Raw genomic sequence first — 23,993 nt, 5'->3', positions numbered from 1 at the left:
CTCCGGCCACTATGACGGAATCCCAAGTTTCCTGTTGTGAAGGCCGCTGCCTGGTAACGGCCCAGGGCAGGGAGGAGCCTGGGGGGAGAGGTTTCTTTCCTGTTTTTTTTTTGTTGTTTCTCTCTCTTCCAAAGAGCATGGTATGAAGGCTCCAAGCGCGACATCGCAGAAGTGTCACGGCGGTGGCATCACAAGGTGGTTAACAGACAAATTTGTGACTCACTCCCACGAATGACAGTTTAGGGGGGAGGGGGGAAAGTGGGGGGGGGGGGGGGTGTCACAGACTCACACATTTGAAGAGTATTGAGTTCGTATAATGGACATCAGAGTTTAAAGTTATGAACAAAATGCGTGTTAATGAGGACTTGAAAACATGGAAAGGTTTGCAAAAGAGCTGCAATTCACACTCCGAGTCAACAGGGGGCAGTATAGGAAAAGTGGCCGTGAAAATAACTGCAAAAATGGTGTATTGATGTCAAATAAGTAAAATCATGATGAGAATATGAACATGATGTGAAATACATACGGTAAAATATATAAATGAGAAAAATGAAAACAGAAGTGTAGATATTTATATTTAATAACAAATACACATTCAAAACTGTAGTTAGAAAGTAAAATAAAGTCTAAAGGTAATACATGTACACAACATAAATATCTAAAATTAACAAAATATTGCCGTGAATAGAATACTACACCAAATAACTTGATTTATCCATTCCAAACAAAATGTTTATTATATATAGGTAAAATAAGCATTAAATGTAAGAAAAGAAAATAATTACAAAATGTAAAAATAAAAATGTAAAATATATCAGTGGAAAAATAAATCAGTTATAGTGGTGAATTAACATTTCAAATAGGAAATACATTATGTGCATATTATAGACATACAACATAAAATTATGAAATTATTTAAGAAACAAAAAGGTGACAATTAACATAATACATAAGTGTACGGATTGGCAATTGAAAAAAAATGCAAACGAAATAAAAGTAAAATACTTGTAGAACAAAATTAAATGTGTTTTGAAAGCAACACGAAAAATCTAAAATGAAGTATTTAAGTGGTAATTGCAAGATTAAATACCCTAAAAACTGATCAAATATATAAAAAGCAACTTAAGTAGGGTGGGGGGGAAGAAAATTTGTGTATCTCTAGGCTAGTAGTTGCAAGAATTATCCACTAATTTAAAGACCAATAAAATAGAATTTGAAATCTACAATTTATGCAGTACAAATTAAAAAAAAAAAAAAGTATTTAAAAATGGATGCCAAGGTTGAAAATAAAACAAATGTACCCTCACCCAAGCCCCCCGTAGAATGAGGTCTGGTCTGGGCTAAAACTTCACCTCATGGAGTCTTTCAGGGAATATCATTAGCAGTAACTTTATCTTGTATTTTCTTCTTCTTCTTCTTAGTATTCATAGCGAGCGCCTAAGACGGACGGCGTACGCTTTTTGGTCAGCGCGGCCACTTTAGCTGCTGCTTTGTAACCAGATAGGATAATAGCATAATGGCAGCTCTCCATTTTTGGCTGAGAGAAAAAAAAAAATCATCCGAGCGCATGCAGCAGAAGGGGAGAGAAAAAAAAAAATCAACAGATGTTCCATGCATCTGCAGTTGTGCTGTGTCAGTGAATTTTACATCCCAATTGTGGGCTGCGTGAAATGGAGTGTGTGGTGTGTGTGTGTGTGTCAAGGCGGGCTGTCGCTAGCAGGCTAATGGTTTAGCATGAAGAAAGTGCCAAAATCAGGAACGGTTTGACTCATCATGCCACAAAGTCACAAACGTCGACGCAAAGCGTTAAAAGCCATCGGACCATCACGTTCATCCGCATCCATCTGCAAACTACTTCCTCCTCTTTCTGCACAAATTGATAACACATTGCGCTACACATTGTTTGCCCCATGGCTGCTTTGGATTACATGCTAAGCACATCTTCCGCCCCCACCACTTTTTACGCATGCGTATACAGGCGAAACCTGTAATTACGGCAGTGTTAGCTTCACGTAAAGCAAATATTTTTGGTTTAGATTGAAAGAGGGAAGTTTCTTGCCTTGGAGGAAAGTCTGGAAATGTTTGTCTCTGACATTTTATTTTTTTAAATACTGCTAGCTAACAAGTATGTGGCATCAGCTAGCCACGGCTGAAGTTTGTTTGTTGCCAGAAGCTCCCATACATAAAATAAAATAAAACATGAAACGAGAATTACGCACGTATATTCAACCTAACACCACGTCACAATCGGATGTTTCTAGCTGAATGCTAATATACGATGCTAAACCGGATTGGAGCGCTAAGGAAAGTAGCATCGATGACGGCGTTACGCTTCTTGAAGCAACGGATATTTAAACACAAAGGATGCAGGAACACAAGTAGACAGACTATTTAACAATCTGCTCTTTTTATGCTGTCTTTCGCGTTACAAAAACAAATGCGTCCACTAATAGTAACTGAACGCGTCTGTGATGGGACACGTATGCGCACAAAACGCCAAGTGACACACGCATAAGACGATGTCACACGGCAGTGTTTACGCAAGTAAAAATATGATCCAATGTATAGGGGCTCATTCTTTAAAATCATTTTCTATCAACAGAGGAGTGATGCGGGAGGTGGCGGAATTATTGGGAACTGAGGCGGCGCTTTTCTTTCACTTCATTTTATGGAGACGTCCGGTAAAGATGACATCACGTACCAGACACGTCTACTAAAGATGACTTCACATCATAAATGAACTGCCTGTGTGGCTGAATTACATTGATTTTTTATACTGTATGAAGCATGTTTACAATATCCAGGGCAAGTGGCTTGTTTACACTTTATATATTTGCTTTAATATCACTTTGGTGAAAGATTTAGAAAGTCTGTTCCTTGGAATGCAGCCTATAAAAGTTAGTTTGACAGCTAGAATTTGGAAGTCAACATACATAAGAAAAAGTATGTTCAAGTGTATTCTTGAGCCCAAATATGGCAATAAGAGTTATTTCCCCCTTTATAATTATATTCCTGCTCAATTTGGTCAACAAAAATGAAGGCTCTGTTGTCTGTCAAATATTTGGTGTTTGTTCTCCATCTAGTGGCCAAATGGCGACACTGCAAAGAGAATTTCAAAACCAGGAATGTTTTCAGCATGTACATTTTTTTCTGTAATCTCAAATGGAAAATTAAACACCATATTTAGCAGCGACACGGTTTGAATTTGCAGTGCTGGACTTGTAATAAAAATAAAAATTCTATATTCTGAAACGACAGCAGATATATAAACTTTTGGGAACACTTAAAAAAAAAAAACACCACTTTTTGTTCGTCCTTTTCTACATATTGCCTGGTACGTTTTTCTTTTCTTGTTTTTTTAAACACTTTAAATACAATATGTGCAGGCAGAGATGCAAACAGGGATGCCGTAAATGATAAAACTCATTCCAGACATCCCTGAGTGCAAAGAGTAAAATTAACACCTAAAAAATGTATACAAAAGTCTACAAATTACACTTTAGGACCTTTGAAATGTGCACTCCCCTCTCGGCGGCCATTTTAATGTGTGAAAAGACCATTTTTAATTTTTTTGTGCTCGTTCCATTCAAGTAATCACAACAAGTCTCAAGAGATATCAATCAAAAAAATAAAAACATCATTACTGACCTCCACATCCAGCAGTGAGGAGTTGCAGCGGTGAAAAGAAAAGAAAAAAAAAGTGTGTGAAAGTTGATGACAAGATGGCTTCCGTGTGTCTCAGGAGGCCAGTTTGGAGTAGCTGGATGGCGAGAATTTCCGCTTGAGGTACTTAATGATGTAAAGCGGCAGGCAGCTGACCAGTGTGATGGACGACACCTTCCAAATAAAAGGCCACGTGGTGATAAACCTCAAGTCTGATGAAACACACACAACCAATAAGACTTAAAAACAGAAAAGTTACAGTCACATGTGGTACATTACAGCAAAGATATTGTCTTAAAAATACAAAATGGTTGAATTTATTATTAGTTAAGGAATCTAAATGAATAAAAATATGTTTTGCAAAAAAATTAAGTTACAAATCAAAGAATAAAATACAATTAAAATCATATGAAGTGAAATACACAAAGTATTTTTCCATTTCAAATAATCAGTATGATATTCACAAGATACAGCGATTTAAAATAGATGCCTAAATTAATCACGAAAATAGATAAAGTGCACATGAACTAAAACATAAGTCCAGTGGTACCTCTACTTACGAACGTCTCTTCATACGAAATTTTCAAGTTACCAAACGCCTCAACAGGAAAATCTTGCCTCTAATCACGAAAGAAATTTCAAGACACGAAAAGTAAAAATACAGTATGGGCTGCTGCTCGCAGCTCACAGTTTCCTGAAGGCAACATATTAATAGTTGCTTTACTATTGGCTAATACCTAACATACCTCCTGGCATCCCATAATTTGTGTACACATTGACGGGTGTCTCTCACCGAAGTACTCGTTGAGGAAGGCGAGCGAGGCCAAGTAGCAGCCCAGGCTGAGGAACTCCGCCACCACCATGAGCCAGTGCCACATGCGCACCGTCAGCGCCACCATGAGCAGCTCGGTCAAGATGAGCGCCGTGAACGAGATGGCCACCACGTGCACAAACTCCGACTCGAACAGCACCAAGGCCCCGTACATCAGGATGCCCCCTGGTGGCGACGGGAAAAAAATCCACAATCGGTGAGCGCGGAACAACGTGCAACAATACAAGCTCGTGCGCACACACACACAAAATACAAAAAATGTAAAAGAAAATATAAAATGTTATACCATATATGCAGGACAACAAATATTAAATGACAATTTGAAAGTTCTATATAAAGACGTATTCGATAATAGACAAAAATACTAGAAATTACATGAAAAAAACACTGACAAAAAAGGGACAAAAGGAAAAAAAAACAGTCCAATAAAGCATCAAATGAAATGTATATAAAATAAAAAAGGTGTGTGTAAAATAAAATCTAAACTACAATTGTACAGATTTGTTCACGATACAATTTGATTGCTTCTGTATGTTGCTAAATTTTCATTGAGCGCAAACGGAGCACAAAGCAGTGCTAACAGTCTCCACGGATTACATAATCACTTATCATGCGGCACATTCCGGCAGGTCAACCGCTGTAATAAACTGCCTTTGTCTGTCCCTTCATATTTGCCCTCCTCCATCCCATATCATCCTCAAATCCAGCCTCCCACCCTCACTAGTGGCCTTTAATTAAAAAAAAAAAAGGCAGAGCTGTCAGTCTGTCATGTCTGACCAGAAGCGCAGCTCTTTCCCACTGGCTGGACGGCTTAGCCATTACACAGCTATTGAAGAAATTTAAGACACTGAGAAACAGACAGTCTGATAGTGACTTTTAAGATGGGGGGGGGGGGGGGCGGACACTGTAAATGAGAAATTTCATGTTACCTTGATACACGCTAACCAAAACCCAGATCAGGAAGGTCTTGAAGGAAAGCGAGCGGCCCTTGGTCAAGTCCTTGTAGAGCTCCGGGTAGAGCAGCGCCATCTCTGGCTTCACGTCCTGATCCAGGACCAGCGAGAACACCGGGAACATGGTGTAGATGGTGGCGTAACTGTACGTGGGAGTTCAAAAAGTCAAAGTGTTGCTTCAAAGATTCATAAATTACCCTTACCATCTATGCTAATTTCATTAGTCCATTTATTGCATATTAAATTACGTGTTAGCATTAAGCTCGTATACTATTGTTAGACACAATTATATGGTTTAGTTGAACAATTTGGTGTTTGGCTCAATGATTCATTTTCTTTGGTTATGTGTGTCAACAGTTTCATAGTCAACTTCAACTGGGAGTATTTTTATTTGGAGAACTGTGCCACTGTCAGAAAAGGCGCTACGGATTAACGTGGTACCTTAATTAATTTACTGGGTGTTACTGTGTAAGTGTGCTCATTGAGATGACGTACTCCTGGTTTTCAGTAAACCGCTGAAGTGACCCCCACATGCAAGTGCACTTAAGTGTACCGTACAAACGATTGCTGTAAACTGGACATTTCCACCATAACACATGATAGACGTACCAGAAAAAATCAAAATCAAAATCAAAATGTAATGTAGAGAACTGCGGAATGCTATAAAGATGAAAAAGAGACATACCCAACCATGAGGAATCCTTGATACAAGGGAACAGAAGCAAAATAGAATATGGAGGAGAAGACAGCCTAAAGTGAAAAAAAAAAAAAAAGTCAAATGTCGATGTTCATGGGGACAGAGTATAAAAAAAGTTACTTTTAAATTGTTTGCTTCTTTGGAGAGCCTGGCCACCCATCATGTGTGAAATTAGCTCGTAGGGTGTTCATTCCTGAATATTTGTTTGTGAGCAAGCTCCTTACAAATTTTGCCATAGTCCCCCACCCCCCATACAAAGAGTTTCACCACCCATGACGTGTAGGCTTAAGTAGGGTAAAGATCTGCCATTTCCAAGCTATGGCCAGGGTTATATTACTTTTGGATTTTTCATTCTCGTTAGTATTTATTTCATTTTGAATTTTTCAATTCCGTGAGTCATTTTATTTATTAGAGTAGGCTTGTTAACTCATTCACTCCCAAAGACGTTTTTAAACGTCTTTTCAAACTTGGTCCAGAATTGGCTGGTACTGAATGAGTTAATTATTAAATTGTATTTTTTTTAATGGAATTTAGACATCATCAGACTTCAAAAGCAGCAGATAAAAGAATGACAAAGACGGGACGGGACCCTCAGTGTACCTGCATGGCGGAGATGATCATTCCTCTGTGCATGACAAACTGCCCCAGGGCTGCTGAGCGCTTGTAGCTATTCCTGCCGTGCACCATGAGGAGGCGGCCGATGTGTTTGAACTGCGTGATAGAGAAGTCGGCCGCCAGCGACGCCTGCTTGCCTTCCTGTTCGAATCAACAAAATAAGTGCCACCCCCCCCGAAAAGAAAAAAGCTAAATGGCACAAATGGATGCAGAGTTTCTTGTCGGATGACATTTACCTTTCCTTCGATTCCAATCCCGCAGTTGGCAGCCTGGATCATGCTTACGTCATTTCCGCCGTCACCTGTTGCACACAAAATCAAAACGCATGAACAACAAAGAAATCGAAATTAAAAAGGTAATAATAAAGCTCGCTTTGGCTCCCACCCATAGAGGACATAAATAGGTCATCGCGGCATTTGTGAGGCCTGGCTCACCAATGGCACAGGTCCTATTGGCGGTGTGCTGCTGGAGCAGCGTGACGATCTGGGCCTTCTGCGTGGGCGAGCAGCGACAGCACACCACGGCGGGACACTGGCACGCCAGCTCCACAAACTCGTGCTCGTAGTAGCGCAGGCACACCTCCAGGGAGTCGCCCGAGATGACCAGTGCGCAGTCGTACTTCCTGCGGAAGGCGTTGAGCTCAAGGTGGGCCTCCCCTCGGTTTGTCACCTGAACGGGGACAAGCGCATTCACACGCATACTGTTGACTCCTCACATAAAAGTTAGCACGCAGGGATTTCACATGAAATCCAGGATGAACCTAAAATATGGATGATGGTAATTGGAGCAAAAATGGCTGCATGAAAATTTCCACTAATTAATGTGGGACTGTGTTGAAGTGTTGCCTCCACAAACGAAAATGTCTGGTCTTCTCTACTCTCTCTCTATTTGGGTTTTTTATTTTTTAAACTAACCAATTATTTCTTTTGTAGGGGGCTGGTACAAATTAGTATCATTTCCATTCAATTCAATGGGAACAGTTGATTTGAGAGCCAGGGGATACAAACGCGGTCCTGGAAAAATTTAAACTCTCAAGTAAAGGCACCACTGAAGTATAAGATAAGATAAGAAAACCTTTATTAGTCTCGCAATGGAGAAATTCCCGATTCACAGCAGCAAAGTTATGAAAGGAAGAAGTAGAACAACAAGATATAGGTCTCTTTTAAACCATTACGGGAGTTAAGGTGTACTTCAAGCACATACCGGTCGGAAAAGATGGATGTCCTGGTTTCTAGAGACCAAATGAGAGCTTTTGGCGATGCACGTGGCAGTTTCTAGCTTGTCCCCGGTCAACATCCAGATCTGGGGGGGGATCATAAAAAAATAAGAATGAAGTGATACATTCCATTCCATTTCAATAGGCTAACATTTTTTTAATCTTCTGACCAGACCTTGATGCCGGCGTTTCTAAGCAGCTCCAGCGTGGGCCTAACGTCAGCCTGCAGCTGGTCCTCCACGCCGGTCAGACAGAGGAGCTCCATCTCCCGCTCCAGGCTCTCCACCACCGCTGCTACTTTAAGGGTCCGGTCGTGGATGCTCAGCTTGGCCTGGTTGTAGCGGCTCTGCGGGAGAAGTCGCCACAAGTCTGCTGATGAGCCGAGGAGAAAACTGCGATGAAGGGTAGACTGGTACCTCAAAGTCCTGGTACTGCTCCTCAGACAGCGACTTCTTGGCCACCACCAACGTTCTCAGACCTTCTCGGGCCATGTTGCCACACTGACAAGAACCAGACAATAATGGTGAACAATTTTGGGTTTTATTGTGATTACGCTGCAATTTTCAAATAGTACTGCTTTTTTTGTGTGGGGGGGGGGGTGTACAATAACCCCCAAAACATGAAAAGTTGTGTTGATCAAGCCACAGATTGGTTTCCATTATTGTTGTAATCTTACTTTCTTCTTTCCTCATACTACTGCCACACTAGTTTGGTCGAATTTTGTGAAGTTGTTCTAGTAAAAGCTTAAAAGACTGCATGCCAAAGAATAAGTTTATTCTAATCCAAGCCGATAATCTGTTTTAATAATTCATCATAATTCATGGCTCATATGCCAACATTTTTAACATCAGCTAAAACGTTTAAGTATAATAACTCTGATTTTGTTAATTCCAATACAGATTAATGGATTGATATTGTGTTTTTTTTTAATAAACATGCGGGATGAGCACACAAAAAAAACTATTGCGTATTCAATAGTAATCACAATATTATGGGGGGAAACAAAACAATTAGGCTATGTAACAAAATTGTTCAGTATGAGTGGCAGCTAGTTTTACTTCTGTATTTAAGTATTTCAAATTTGGTACTTTTTTTTTTTTTTAACTTTAACTGAAGTACAGGAGTTGAATCAGTCAGTTACTACCAACTCAACTGCACTTTTGCCACTTCGGCTTTCATTCAAGATTTCGGCCAAAAATAAACCAACATAAAGCCGATTAGCATGATGCTTCCGTCCCAACGCCAACATGAATCAATGCGCAATAGAATGGCCAGCGGCCGGTCGGTCCAGCGCAGAGAATGCGGGAATACAAAAGGAGACGACGGATGCTGCTTCATTTTTGGGATATGAGGGCTTGATTGGTTATTGACGAGCACGGCCGACGGGGGCATCGTTAGCAACTGACGTTTGAGAATATGACAGAGTGTAATTACTATCTGGGTCACTAATTAAATCAAAAGCCGCCCCCGGTGGTTAACGACTCACTCATGCCAATATGATTATTATGAACATAGACCTTCAAGCGGGCGTCGACGCGGCCCGTTGAGCTCTCGATGAACGTCCTAAATAGCAGGGGAATATTGACGGCGGGTTGGAAATAATGCTAAAACAAAAGGCCGTATGCGTTGTTTATGCTGTTTTCAGGCATTCTTCAGGTCTTAAGATATTCCAAAGAATGGTCACCTCCTCCTCCAGCCAGTCGTTGTACTGGACGATGCTCGCCATGGCCACGTCGGCACCCTTCATGTAGAATGTGATGTCACCTGTCGACTCCTCCTGGACGGCAAAATAGTCGCAGTGAGCCAAAGTGTAATCAAAGAAAACTAATATCAATCAAAAATACATTTTAAAATATGGTCAATATTTTTTTTTTAATCTTAGCATTACTTTTTTTTTGGTTGGATTTAAAATATGCGTACTAACTGAAAACAATTCAGTGTTTGGTAATGAAAATACATTTCTGACCCTGACGATGATACCCATGCGCTTGCTCTCGGAGGTGAAGGGGAAGATCTGCAGGATGCTGAAGGACAGGATCTGCCCGGCAGGCGTCTTGAGCTGCAGGGAGGCCAGGTCTCGGTTCACCAGGGTCAGTCCCACACTCTGAGTCCACTGCACCAGCGCCACCTGTAGTTACACAATTAGTTTGTTCGGTTATTCACAAGTTAGTTAAACTGCTGTGAGACAAACCTATTGCTTGCCAAATAGTGAGGCCAGTTTACCTGAATGCTTTTGTTAGCCTCAGACCTTAGGAGCTGACTGTTTAATGATGTCTTATATATCCTATTAGAGCTCTTTAAACCCACTGTACATACAATAAAGAAGTTTGGTGTTGCCAAATAGTGAGCTTATCGTTAGCCTCAAATACTAGTAGGTCATTGTTCAATGGCATGTTCGACTTCCAACGTAGTTTGATGTTGCCGAATAGCGAACCAAACATTAGCCGTAGCACTTTTGTTAGCCTCAAAACGAGAAAGTTAATTGTTTATTGATGTCTAGCTTCACATTAAGCCTTCCGGTAAATCACAGGTGTCAAAGTCAAGGCCCGGGGGCCAGATCCGGCCCGCCACGTCATTTTATGTGGCCCGCGGATGCAAATCATGTGTGTCAACTTTCATGATCCTTGCTGAAATCTGGACCGAAATGTCAAATTGTCACGGGTAATAAATTACGTTGAGATTTTGCATCGGCCCTCTGATGGAAGCCATAACTCCGAAGTGGTTCGCGACAAAAAATTAGTTTGACACCCCTGCTCAACATAGTTTAGTTTGATCGTCAAATAGTGAGCCTACACTTGTTTATTCAAAATGTCTGTTCCGTTTGAATCACATCAATAAAATATTGAGACAACCCCCCCCCCCCCCCCGCCAACCCCGTGCTGCGAAAATCAGAGCATTACGGGATGTCTATTGTATGACACCGAGCGCCAGATAAGCGCTTTCCTGTCCCCACCCCCCCTCATCTCCCCTCGGCAGGAACTCAGAGCCCCCACAAAAAAACCCACGTGCGAGTGAGCGAGCGTTCAGCTGCACACGACTCAACTCTCAATGGCTTCATTTTCAATTTTGCTCACTCAAAGGTTGTTATTATACTCTGACCTACAAATTGGGACTTCCTGTTAATACCCAGCCATCCATCCCTCCCTTCTCAACCCCCCCCACGCGCGCGCACACACACACACACACACACACTTTTTACCCAACACATGTGAATCATTATCTTGTGTGTGTGTACACAGAGCTGGACACATGCATACACTATACATTCTAAAAGTTATTAAACGAAATTAAGCACGATAACTTTAAATCTAATGTGATTTTAATGTTTACATTAGAGTCACGGTTCTCAAATTTTTTGGCGCTCTGGGAAATTTTTCAAACCGCCCCCTAATTGTAATGCCAGTTGACAAACAAAACCACGACAAGCGGGTGACAGAACAAAAGACAACGGAAGGCGGCGAAGGGGGTCTCTTGTCACCTCGGAGAGGAAATGAAATATTGCTCAAGCCAAGCGAGTCGATGGATTTGGTGTGCAGTGGTAGTGGTGAGGGGATCGAAATGTAGACATCAGCCGGGACGGGAGGAAAAGACAAGCGCAATGGTGGGAGGTTTTGATTTACTTTGAACTGCTTTCTGATTGCACAATTTGACAATTAGTGCTAACATCTGGGCGCTATATTGAATATGTTTATTTACATATACACTTTTGCTTCTTCCGGAGTTCATAAGGGGCTGATTTGGATTTTAAAAAGACTTCGTCATTCGATATATCAGCGATGAATATGTTCAATGGACCCCAAACAAAAAAACAGCACGAATCTGACCGGCACTCCATGACGCCTTCAAGGACTGTTTTCTGTTTCAGGTCATAAATTTTCAGAAGGGCCCATAGAGATTTTTTTTTTAATAGCTTAACCTCCTCCGAGAGCTCATAGTTTCTGACTGTGTGCTCGTAAAGTGACAAAATGGTGTTGTTTAGATTGTTGGTCAGGCATTAATAATGGATAGGGGGTGGGGGGTGGGGGGGGGGTCACCTCATCGGGACTGGAGGCCTGGTACGTGCGGTTGTCGTCGCTGAAGTCCTGCTCGGCCTCCGCCGTCTCGGTCTCGCCACACGCCTCGTAGACGGGCGTGACGTTGTGGCACAGAGCGATGGCCTTCACCGCCTCGTGGATGCGGCTGCCGACGCTCTTGCGGACTTTGGGGCCCGGCGTCTGGGATTTCTGGGACGCTGTGGCGGAGCCGCCGGTGCTGCCACTGGAGGGGCCCTGACAGGGAATGAACATATATCATTATAATATATTTGTGGGGATTTTTTTTTTCTACAAAAAACAAAACTATTGGAGGATTTTGACTTTTATCTCAATAACACAAGCCATCTTAACCTGAGCGTAGGACTGGATGACATGGCTCTGGATTTCGTCCATGGTGTCGGTACCGTAGGACACGGTTCCCAGGTGCAGCCGCTTGAAGATCATCTCGTTTTGTGTCAAAGTGCCTGCGGGTCACGTGGATAGCTTTAGAAACACACTTGGGGGGTTTGTCCACCTCCATACTTAAGACTGATGATGTACACAAAAGTATTACGAGCATGTTCCACCTGCAGCAGGTGAAAAAGTTGAAAAAGAAATTTGAGTTCTTGCCGGAAAAGAAAAGGGACTTAAGCCTCAACATTCTCACAAAGTCTGCTCACAATACGTCACGTGACCCACAACTGGCCCGAATCTCCTTTCCAATATAGACGATGTGTCCTCTCTAATTCCGAGCCAAAGCACAAGCAAACTAAGTCAATGTACTGATGGCAAAACAGGGACGATGGGGTCGTTTGAATGGATGTTGCTGCCAGAGAGTCCCACACTGTTTAACCAGTTTTTGCTGATTCATGGCTCCTCATTCTCTTACCCATCAACCTGGATAAATAGGCACCAACGCCCAATCCATTCCTACCTTGAGACAAAGCCGCATGAATTTATCACCCTGACACCCAGCGAACAGGTGATACAAAAGAGTGGTGGGGTGTATTTCTGGCCACTCTTGCCTGTTTTGTCCGTCAGCAGGTAGACCAGACGGCCCAGTTCTTCCGGGATGGTGCTGGTCCTCACCACCGTGCCGGGAATATTCTCATCCTTCATGATCATCCAGCCGTAGGCTGCCTTGCCCATGTCCAGATTCACTCGTAGGCTGCGCCACAAGGTCAATGAAGCAGGAAGTGAAACCCATGTCCCAAAAAAAAAAAAAAAAAGGTTCTCTGACGTACCTTATGGGGATGATATAAGAGAAGAGCACAACAAAGCGGAACAGGTTGCGGAACCACGGGCCCACAAAGCCGAGCAGGGCTTCCATGACAATGGACAGAACTAGTTGGGCGAAGAACAGGGCCTTGGTGAGTCGGTTCAGTTCCAAGTCCAGTAGGCCCACCTGCAGACAGAAGGGGGGGAAAAAATGACTGCTGCCACTGGCCAATGGGGAGGCCAGAATAATTACGAGATCATGTTTTGGTTTTTTTCAGAAATTGAAAATAAAACAAGCATATCGAAGAAATAAATGACTACACTTCGGTTGTTGCTAGGCAGACTTCATGGGGCTGAATCGTAACTGCCCCACCAACCAATGAAAAACCACAAAGGAAATAAAACAACATTATAACAATCTCACCTCATTCACTATTTAGATGCTGGCTTTTGTCATTTCAATCGTGTACGACATAAACAAGGTTATAGGTGGTAGTTTTTAAATAGAAATTTATTTTTATTTTTTTTACAAACTACATTGTCGCCTTTCAATACGCTCAGGGTCAAAGGAGTTCCCATTTTGAGAATATGCGGGGTCAAAGTTGTCTTATTTTTCAAGTGCATCTCACAGCCAATGAAGTATGTGGGAAAAAGATGTTAAATAAAGAAGCCGCCCAACCCATTTTTGGCAGCGTACCACAGAGGGCTTTCATGTGATGCAGTGCACTGACAATAAAACCCCCCCAAAAAACGCCAACATAACATTTCCCCGCGCTCAAGGACCTGCGATGAATAGGAAGCGGGCGGGGAAGAAGGAAAAGGAGAATTCCTCCACTGCTATTGGACCCCCAACGAGCACATTTCCTCCCCGAGGACCGCCGAGGCCCGAGAGAGCAGTGTGACTGATTTATCAGTGGATGTTAAAAATCCCAGTAGCCCAGGGCGGGGTGGGCGGGAGCCCCAACTCCAAGGTTCATGCTTGAGCTATTGAGAAAAATAGAAAAGGGGAGTTTGGGGGGGCACGGTGGGATTAAAATGAAGAAAAATTAAGACAGAGCGCACAGCTGAAAAGCAAAAGGATCCCCTTTAAGCAGAACAATGGCCGCTCGACGTTCTCCAGGCCTGGCCCGGGATCGGATGAAGTCATTGTAAAGCCCGTTGAGGCGTGTTGGGGTCGGGATGGGGGGTGTGAAGGAAAAGGTCTCAATTACTTCAACCTTAAAGAAGTGATCAGTGAATAAAAGAACATATTTCACTTCAGTTGTCGCCGCGCCATGAAAAAGAATGATTTGTTGAGCCTTTGTGGCGCCTTATAAACGTGCGTGTGAAATCGGGGCTCCTCAAGTATACTCGTCCTCATTTATTTTGGGTCATTTTGTGGTGGCAGGTAACAAAGTACAAATATTTTTTTACTTTTAGTCCCTAGATTAGAAAACGGGTATCTGTACTTTGGGCTTTACTTTTTAACAGTTGTGGATGACAACATAAGAAAAAAAAAAACACATTCAATTTTAACTCATTCAGTACCAACCAATTCTGGACCGAGTCTGAAAAGACGTTTAAAATCGTCTTTGGGATGGAATGAGGTTAACTATACAATATACCATAGATAACTGACAGTAAAAGTTCATTTTTGTTTTGCCCCATAGCGGTACGTTTCAGTGTCGACCTTTTAACATCTACTTCAGGAAAAGGAGTCGAATCAGTACTTGCACTTAAGTCATCTCCAACTACACGACGACAGAGTGCGCGTACTTTTGCCACCACCGCACATGATTTTATCTTTATTGCATCGTGTGAGTACTTCTGTATTTGACTGGAGATGTCTGTTTGCAACGATGCATATTGCTTTTAGCTAGAGACGTTGGTGCTAGCTCGGAATTCACGGATATTGATTACCGGCCTATTTAAATGACAGTTTGAGAGACGTTTTGTTACAAGGGGCCGCGTCCGACGATTAGACACAAGGAGACAATTCTTATCCGGTGTCCTGTCGGGCAGATCATTGTCGCACCTGAGGCCAAAAAATCACATTGTCGTGCCCGACTATTGACTTTTACACCCCGCAATCTCCGCTCCCCGTATCGGCACTTGTGACATTATCCCCTTGATATTTATTGAATTTCCCTCAGATTCCACCAAACAGCAGAGCTGAGGTGATGCTAGGCTGGATTTACACTCATTGCCCAAGTGCCTAATATATAATATATACAGTATATTTCAAACAACACGTTCAAACACCCTGCAGGCACACCAAATCGCACATATATAATTCCACCACTGTCAACACGAGGTTAAAGAAAAATACCGAAATAATCAAATGTAAATGTTACATTGCGTTTAGGTGCCCTGGGCTGACTCTTTCCCCGGCAATTATTAAATTTCAATTTAAGTTACACCCATTATAATCCCTCTAATGGCCGACATTCGCAATTATTTTTTCCCTTACTTAATGGTGGCCACGCGACAAATATGTCGGGAAAAGCCTACTAGAAAATCTGACCGCGATTTTTAATAATTTGGTGGCATTTATACCCGGGGTGTGTAGACTTTTGACATCCACTGTTTATGTCGGTGTGTGTATTTCGATGACATCAGGATGGAATGTGAGCTGTGCGTGTACAGCGCAATCAGACCATCAAATATCCGGTACAAATCTGATTTTTATCCACTTTGGAAGAGATGTCACTTGGACCGTGCGGTGTAAATCAAGGCTCCGGCAGGTGTTGATGCTGAAAAATCCCCCAATCCAATGCCCCCCACCCCCAGAGTATTAAAATCATTTTATAATTTATATTTATTTATATACTTTTTTCCTTCTTCGACTTCTCCCTTTCATAATTTTGCTCCTGTAAATTCGGAATTTCTCCATTGTGAGACAAATAATGGTTTTCTTATCTCAAAACCTAAATCAGCCAACACGGAATCATTTTCATCAATCACCGGGAACAAAACACTCGGCGCAGGATTGTGGCGGATTAACTCCTCACCAGAAAAAGTCATTTAAATCCTGCCCTTAGTTAATTTCCCTTTTGGGTAATTAGCCAACGATGCTGACCTTTTCTGCATTGACAAGAGAAGCTTTATCTATAAGGTCACGGGTGCCAAAAGAAAAAAAAGAAGACAAGAAAAACACCTTGCATGTGACTTGGCACAATCTAGTAACCCTTTCACGCCCAATAACGGATGTACTGTACACATCAATACGTTCTCCCAACGGGTAGGTGGGGAAGAAGGTCAGGCCCACCTTGTCAGTCAAACTTTTAATATGATTTTCACAATCTCTTCAGACTTTGTTTCTGTTTCCGTCATGCTTTTAATGTTTTACGTAAAGCACTTGTATGTGAAGTGTGCTAAAGAAATGAGTTTGCCTTGCCGTGATTCACAAAAAGCTCATTTTCTCCGCCTTTTTGATCAGAAACCGGTGTTTTTGGTCAAACCTACTTCTGATGATTAATGAACGGGAAAAGGGAGAAAACCTTTTTCTGTATGGGGAAATAGAAGTATACTCTTTTCCTTTGAGTAGATGCCGTGTTTAAATTGTGACCGAATAATATTCTGTTGGTCTTGAAAGATCAGCCAAAATGCTCTGAATGAGCTCACGCAGCTGAAGAACCTTCACCTTGTTTTTGGCTTCGGACGTATTGAGTACACTGCGGGTCTCCTTGCCGGTGTAGATAACCACCCCGATCACAGTGCCTGCCAAACAAACAGGACAAGTAATGCTGCTCATTATCTGGCCACCCATGAATTCCCCCCCCCCCCCCCCCCACACACACACACCATAGTAAGATGAACTGCATGGGAGGAAATGCAATAAGGCTGCGGAGAAGCGTTGTTGTGTCTCATTGTCACTCAAGTCAGGAGTTTTAATACATTGGGCGCCCTCACACAAACGCCGTGATAAAACCAAATCAATACACCGCCATCTTCACTCGCCAATTCATTAAGCTGGCCTTATAACAACGGACTAAAGGGTCATTAATATTAAATGAGCCGGCAGAAGTTTTAATGCAGGAACTTTAAAAAAAAAGGCCAAAATGTCTTGAAGCTGATGAAGAATGTGTCAAGTCATATTTGGTCTATATTTGTCATCGAATGGCACTTGTCACTTTTTGTATCGATAGTGAACCATAAAAGAAAACTACGTGACACAATGGGATATTAGCAATGAATCAGAAGTGTCAATCAGACATCACAATAAGATTAAACCAGACGGTATCTCAAAGTGCTAACATCATAGTTCGACAAGAGATGATATGTGACCTTTTGTCTATCCATACTGCACTGTAACAGACAACTAGAAGTTGTCACATCGATAAGGTCACAATCCCGAGTTGCCCATGGAGAGACTTTTGCTGGGGACAATAATGACGTAAGAGCCCACTCAGTAAGTTAAGGCCTCTGAGTGTTTGTTCTTCTGGTCAAGGTCAGGGCATTGTGAAGTGAGGGAGCTAATGTGGTTGGGGGGGGGGGGGGGGGGGGTACCGCAAATCAATGGCGAGCGAGGGAGTCTCAAACGCTCTCAACTGACTCCGGGGACTTCAGCTGGGGGTGGAGGAAAACATACTCACCCGAGGCGACGACCGTGCTGGCCCACAGTGTGTTTTCGATGCTCAGGCTCTCGTGGACCTGGGGGTCAGCGTCCTCCTACAGTGGGGGTGGGATTGAGACAGGACAAAAAAATAAAATGATAAAATTCACGGCCACATCACAGAGTCGCCGTATGGACGTGAAGTATTCGGAACTCAGAGGTGGTAAAAATGAAAGCGTTTTTGGGGGGAGCTTTTTTTCCCCACAAGATACATCAAGTATTGAAAAAATTGAAACTGAAAAAAATGTAACAATAAAAATGGTTGAATTCTTTACATTTTGTCAATACTGTATGCTTGCATAAAGCGCAATGTTATCGAGTGCCATTTTTCTTATTAAATGACATTACAAAAAAATCGTTTTTAAGAGCCTGGAACGGATTAACACCATTTTCATCCATGTCAATGGGGAACTACGCCTTTAATTCTCTTATTTAAGGGAGAGGGCTCCGAGTGTCATTTGAAGTTATGTCTCAGCTATACGAAAATACATCACGAAACGCACTTAAAGGACGCAATTTTCATTCCCGCAAGCAGCTCACATGAAGCCGTACAGTAGCTCGTTTTCATCAATACGGAACTGCAAGGGGCACTGTTCATTCAGGGGCGTCTCATTTCTGGCACGGGCCACATTTAAGTTACCGTTTCACTTGGAGGGCCCTTGTGACTGAAACCATACAAAGAAGTCAAGAATAACTGTTGTTTCAACTATTTAAGTTACTATTATGAGAGGTTTGGTAACAAGAAAATGCTCAGAATATATCTCTTATTTATTATTATTATTATTACTATTATTTTTTTTCTTTTTTCTACCCACAATCTTGGTGCTGTAGACTGTAAATTTCCCAAGTGTGGGACAAATAAAGGATATCTTATTACATATACCGTAAATTCCGGGCTACAGACCGCACCTCATTAAGAGCCGCATGCTCAGATTTATGAAGAAAAATCAATTTTGTAATTATACGCGCCGCACCGTACTATAAACCGCTGGCCAATGAGTAGGCGGGTGTTCGCTTCTGCGTCCCTGCCGTCGTGGAGCGCCTACGGGTGAGAGGGCTGACGCGGTCCCTGCTGAACCCCCGCAGGAAAAAAACGCAAAATTTCTTAAGGTTAAAATAATCTCCATATTTTTATGAGCATGATAAATGCATTTGCACAACGAAATTACGCTGAAACACATAAGAGGCCAGACAAAGAGAGATCTTGATGTGCATTTGCGTAATTACGAGGAGAAATACTGCAGCCCACTAGGCTTTAAATAGAATAATGCAAATCATATAAATGGGAAAAGATATATGAAATGATTCTATAGTCAGCCGCTTAAAAATGATCATCGTTGGCAGCTTTAGGCCCGATGCTGCGCGGCTCAAAACACAGGTAAAATGTGTTCTCTCATGGCCGCTTGTTTTCAGTATGACAGAGTCGTCACTATTTTTAATTACAGTCCGAGTGAGAGGCAAATCAAATGTCAGAGGGTCTTCGTCCATATTTATTCTTTCATCTGGGCAGATGGAATTCTCCGCTATTTTTGTTTCTCCACCTTCGCACCATCGACTCGTCTATGCCAAGATTACGGGCAGCAGCTCGATTTCCTTCTTTAACTGCCAGAGTGATCGCTTTTAGTTTAAAAGCTGCATCCTATGCTTTTCGTCTGGTATTCTCCATGTTGATCAGGGTTAGAAGACTGAAATAAGGAAGTTGTGATTACCGGTAACCATACAATTTCATTGAACCCGTGTACTACTCATTCATTTTATTGGTCGACTGTTGCCGGGTAACACATTTTCCGCCCGCTACGGCAAAAAGAGCGGAAGTTGTGATTAGTCATACAATCTCAATGGACCTCAGTGAAAGACTCATTCATTTTATTGGTCCATGTTTTTCCCGCGATGGAAAAAAAAATTAAAAAGCCGCTTTATATTACACGCCGCAGTGTTGAAAGTGTGGATAAAAAGTAGTGGCTTGTAATCTGGAATTTACGGTAATTAAAAAATGTGGACATTTTAGAAAGAATGATGGAAGTTGACATCTTTGAGCTGCTTTCGCGAGCCACATAAAATGATGTGGCGGGCCAGATCTGACCCCCGGGCCTTGAGCTTGACACCTGTGTTTTAAATGGAGAAAAAAAAAAAAGTACAGCAGTCATGTCGGTGAGATTTCACAGACAAATAAGGCCCTTTGTGTGTGTGCATGTGTGTGTGTGTGTCTGGTTTCACCGCCGCTTTCTTAAATAAAGCCAAACACGCGGAAATGGTCTGGAGCGGTGAGTGCAGGCTCTGGTTTCATCTCAAATTGCCTGCCTGATATAATAATTATGACACCCAAGCAGCAACATCCTGTCAATCCTCACAAAGTGATGAAGAAGTGCATGAAAAATAAATGGCGGGGCGGTCCAACGCTTGACCGCTCTGACATTGTCATCGCATTGCCGCGTCTCCAAAAAGTCTAGGAGGAGGAGGAAAAAAAAAAAGAGGAGTCCTCATAAATAGGTAAGTTCATTTGCAGTGGGTCTGTGGGAACCCAATTTTTTTTTCTCGCCCCACAACTGCCCCCCCCCCATCCTGCTCTGACTGAAAGCACACGATATGCAAAGGAAGGCCGTGGAGGATGAATGAGTGGAGGAAGTGCTTGCTCACTAAGCCTGGTGTGTGGCCAAGAGTGAAGACAGACCACCCTTTGTAGTGTGACTCGACTCTCTGTGGGGGCTGTGCTAATCTGCTATTTAAAAAAAAAAACAGAGCAACAAGCAAGCAACACAGGATAGATGGAAGCTCGCTAGGTAGCAGCGGGGCCTGCATGTGATGACAAGACGCCCATTGTTGCCACTTGGTCAATTATATGTTGAGGATTTATTTCGACAGGAAATAAAACAAATGTACCCGTGTGAAGTTTCCCTCAAAACTGTGGATGTCCAGCTCAGGCTTCTGGGCGTAGACAAAGGCATTGATGGAGAAGAGGTCCTGAGTAAAGATGGAGACAGTTATGAATAAACTAAACGAGCATCATTTGATGATGTGGGTTTAAAAAAAAAAAAAAAAAAAAACGCACTGCCCATACTTGCTTTAATTGAACCAAAACTTTTCATACGACAATAATATGATCAAAATCTCGGCTTCAGAGGTTGTGACGTCTGCTTTACCCCCACTGCCGGAAGGCGTTGTGTGCATCCCACAGCCACTTTCAGCTTCCAGTCTGTCTCGCCGTCCAGCTGGTCGGTCCTGATGAAGCACGTCCCTGGATCAGATCACATCAGAGCAGAATATATGCCAGTGAGTTTTGTCGGATGCTTTCTTTGTACGTGTTGCTGCTCCATGTGTCGTAAGGGAGAATTTGTTGGAAGGTTTTTTTTCATTAGTGTGACATCAGTGAGAGCAGGCTTTTGTTAGACAAAATTATTTATTTGGTTTGGTTTGAATGTTTTGATGAAAATAAAAACAGGATTGGCATAAATAAATATAATGTTAAGCATTGAACTGTTTTTTTGCCCCTTTTTTTTTTTTTTTGCTTCAATTCGAACAAATATTGCAATGCTCCTTCAAGTGTGTATACCGTGACGATCTGGGGGCCAGTAAATATTCAGATATAATATGGAGATGGTCATTCCTAAGGGCGCTGCAGTGATATCAGTCGCTCTTCAATGATAAAGAAAATATGCCTTTTGAGTATTGTTGTATTGTCTATCTGCAACTGCAGTCCAGTACTGATGTTATTCGTTAGCCTGTCGATGGGGTTCTGCATTGGTTGTTAGCATTAAGCTAAATGTGCTGCCCAGAAACAAAAGCTGCAGTTGTTTTCAATACATCCATCCATCCATTTTCCGAACCGCTTGATCCTCACTAGGGTCGCGGGGGGGGGGGGGGGGGGGGGGCGGAGCATATCCCAGCCGTCTTCCTAATTTAACCCTGGAAAACCCAAGAACCCTTTCCTTCTTTGGAAAATGATGAATTATACATTAAATGACTGCTATATGTTCACTGAACACCAAAATATGTTTTTTTTTTAAATATTCAATGCGTTAATCCTAATTTAGGATTAGGGCCAAATTTGACCCTTTGGGATTTAAGGGTAGCATTTGAGTAGCAGAATTTATAGGGGCCAAATTTGACCTCGTGGGTTCTACAGGGTTAAATGTTTAGTCGGTAAACTTCAAGTGGGCGTGGCAACAAACAGCTTGAGGCCCCCCCCCCAATCGCAGGGGGGTTTTTTTTTCGTACGTGTCACTTTTTCAACAGCTAAACTGTGAGCCTTTGCTGCTCCCATGTTATCGCTCCGTGGCTGATAAAGCTGCGAATAAACGGCCCCGGCGGACAGGAAGCCTAAGATGTTGACTGCATTGATCTTCAGTAATATTCCGTATGAAAGTGAAGGATGTGAGCCACGATCTGACAGGCAGGCTAGAGGGCAGCCGTAAAGCGTCCTCCGGAGGTTTAAGCATGATGGAGAGCGCCAGGATGATTCACACTCCTCGCCGTGTGAAAGACAAATATGTGTGCTTATGTGGCGCGTGTGTTGAAGACATAAAGATGTCAACAACTCCCCGGCAGAGCGTGTTGTTATTGTTCTATGGATTGACGCGGGACGGCGTCTTGAGGAACATTTCGCCTCGGGTTTCCTCCCCGCCCTTCCCTCGGAAGCGGCCTATTGATTCATTCGCTTCACCTGTCACTCCAACAATGTGACATAAATCACATGAATCGCAGACCTGGCGCATCCAATCATGTCAACAGTTCAAGAGAGGGTCGGGAGTCACATTTCCAACACTACGGAGGGCGTAAAACAGGTTGCCGTTTGTTCCGTCCCTCGCACGTTTGTCTCACTATTAGATCGGCTGGAATGATATTGTTGGATTCAAGGCAGATTTTGGCAGCATTCACCGTTCTTCTCAGACGTCCTCAGAAAGATCATGTCTGCGGGAATCCTTTGGTTCTAGGAAGAAAACCAATGGTGGAGAGTTACCCAATGCGGTCAACTAAAGTCATTTGAATCTCTCTGAATAATTAAACAAGGTCTTGACTTGGACGGTGAAGACTGATGTTAAAACAAAAAAAACAAGAAACTTAAGCTTTTACTTTGTAGAGGATTTTTTTCCCTCTCATTTAGAGAAGGGCAAAAAACTAAAAATGTTATCATGTTAACTCATTCAGCACCAGCCAATTCTAGACCAAGTCTGAAAAGACGTTTAAAACGTCATTGGGAGTGAATGAGTTAACTGGGGATAGACGATCAATACAGCCAAGCGATCCCACGCCCTGATACATTCACTTTTAACTGAGAACTTAAGTGAAATGCCCCCCATTCCCCCCACCACAAAAAAAATCCCATCAAGTTAAGAAGAGTAAAAAAATCCAAATGTACAAAAACACTTAAGCCTTTTTAGATACAGAAATCATATTTACATTCAATGCGAGATACAAGTACATTTCAATTGAATTTCATATACAGTAATCCCTCGTTGATCGCGATTAATGGGGACCAAAACCACCTGTGATAAACGAAAATCCGCGAAGTAGCGACCCCCCCCCGCCCATAGGTACATGTACATGTGTATAAAAAATATTTATAAGGCCAAATTTAATGGTATACATGCATATAGAAGTAAATTTGGTCGTAATTAACATGACTTAATGCTATATACTAACAGATTTGAGTATGAGTAGTATGAGTAACAAAATACAGTAAACATATACATATAGTACTGTACTTTATATGTTGCTCTATGTGACTCGCTGTTTTGCTGCCTTTCGGTGCTTCTCGCGGACCGTTTGCGGACTTTATTTATTTATTTTATGAATATGTTTGAAAAAATCCGCGATGCACTGAAGCCGCGATAAACGAACCGCGAAATTGCGAGGGATCACTGTCTATATTTGTCCATAATCTTTTCGAATGGCTTGCTTTCAAACATTTCTTTCAATCACCTTCTCGGCGATAATCAAGTCGCCCACTTGGATGTCTGAGCTCTTCACCTGGACTTTACCTGCAGGGGGAGATAAATAACCAAACACGTCAAGTCCGATGATCACAAAACACATGACTTTGAATAGACATGCCCTATTGATTTGTGGCATCTCCCCTCTTGTTTTTCCTGTCACCTTGCGAGAGATTGATTCACGTGGTGACGCTACCGCCTTCTGTTTTCACGAGCCAATAACTCTCATATTTATCACGTTAACTCATTCAGTACCACCCAA

General features: G+C 42.4%; 1 protein-coding gene across 1 annotated transcript in view; it reads right to left on the bottom strand.

Annotated features, from left to right (window-relative positions):
• Nucleotides 1–562: 562 nt before the first annotated feature.
• Nucleotides 563–23,993, bottom strand: part of atp9b (ATPase phospholipid transporting 9B) — a 29,600-nt gene continuing 6,169 nt past the window's right edge. The window contains exons 6-27 of the mRNA XM_086137594.1: nucleotides 23,721–23,779; nucleotides 22,677–22,728; nucleotides 20,942–21,036; nucleotides 20,682–20,762; nucleotides 17,782–17,857; nucleotides 16,830–16,906; nucleotides 13,234–13,394; nucleotides 13,015–13,157; nucleotides 12,362–12,474; nucleotides 12,011–12,244; nucleotides 9,943–10,104; nucleotides 9,661–9,753; nucleotides 8,393–8,476; nucleotides 8,152–8,322; nucleotides 7,964–8,062; nucleotides 7,195–7,429; nucleotides 6,997–7,061; nucleotides 6,746–6,901; nucleotides 6,134–6,198; nucleotides 5,425–5,591; nucleotides 4,457–4,660; nucleotides 563–3,875 (exon numbers count right to left, since the gene is read on the bottom strand). Coding sequence (XP_085993720.1) covers nucleotides 3,739–3,875; nucleotides 4,457–4,660; nucleotides 5,425–5,591; nucleotides 6,134–6,198; nucleotides 6,746–6,901; nucleotides 6,997–7,061; nucleotides 7,195–7,429; nucleotides 7,964–8,062; nucleotides 8,152–8,322; nucleotides 8,393–8,476; nucleotides 9,661–9,753; nucleotides 9,943–10,104; nucleotides 12,011–12,244; nucleotides 12,362–12,474; nucleotides 13,015–13,157; nucleotides 13,234–13,394; nucleotides 16,830–16,906; nucleotides 17,782–17,857; nucleotides 20,682–20,762; nucleotides 20,942–21,036; nucleotides 22,677–22,728; nucleotides 23,721–23,779 — 2,729 coding nt within the window. The 3' untranslated portion in view covers nucleotides 563–3,738. The remainder of the gene's footprint in view (nucleotides 3,876–4,456; nucleotides 4,661–5,424; nucleotides 5,592–6,133; nucleotides 6,199–6,745; nucleotides 6,902–6,996; nucleotides 7,062–7,194; nucleotides 7,430–7,963; nucleotides 8,063–8,151; nucleotides 8,323–8,392; nucleotides 8,477–9,660; nucleotides 9,754–9,942; nucleotides 10,105–12,010; nucleotides 12,245–12,361; nucleotides 12,475–13,014; nucleotides 13,158–13,233; nucleotides 13,395–16,829; nucleotides 16,907–17,781; nucleotides 17,858–20,681; nucleotides 20,763–20,941; nucleotides 21,037–22,676; nucleotides 22,729–23,720; nucleotides 23,780–23,993) is intronic.

This window comes from Hippocampus guttulatus, chromosome 18 (genome assembly GCF_054856545.1).
Source record: "Hippocampus guttulatus isolate MCC_2025c chromosome 18, RoL_Hgut_1.0, whole genome shotgun sequence".
Classification (NCBI taxonomy): Eukaryota; Metazoa; Chordata; class Actinopteri; order Syngnathiformes; family Syngnathidae; genus Hippocampus; species Hippocampus guttulatus.
The sequence above is the reverse complement of the archived record's forward strand: the minus strand, read 5'-3'. Positions and strand labels throughout refer to the sequence as shown.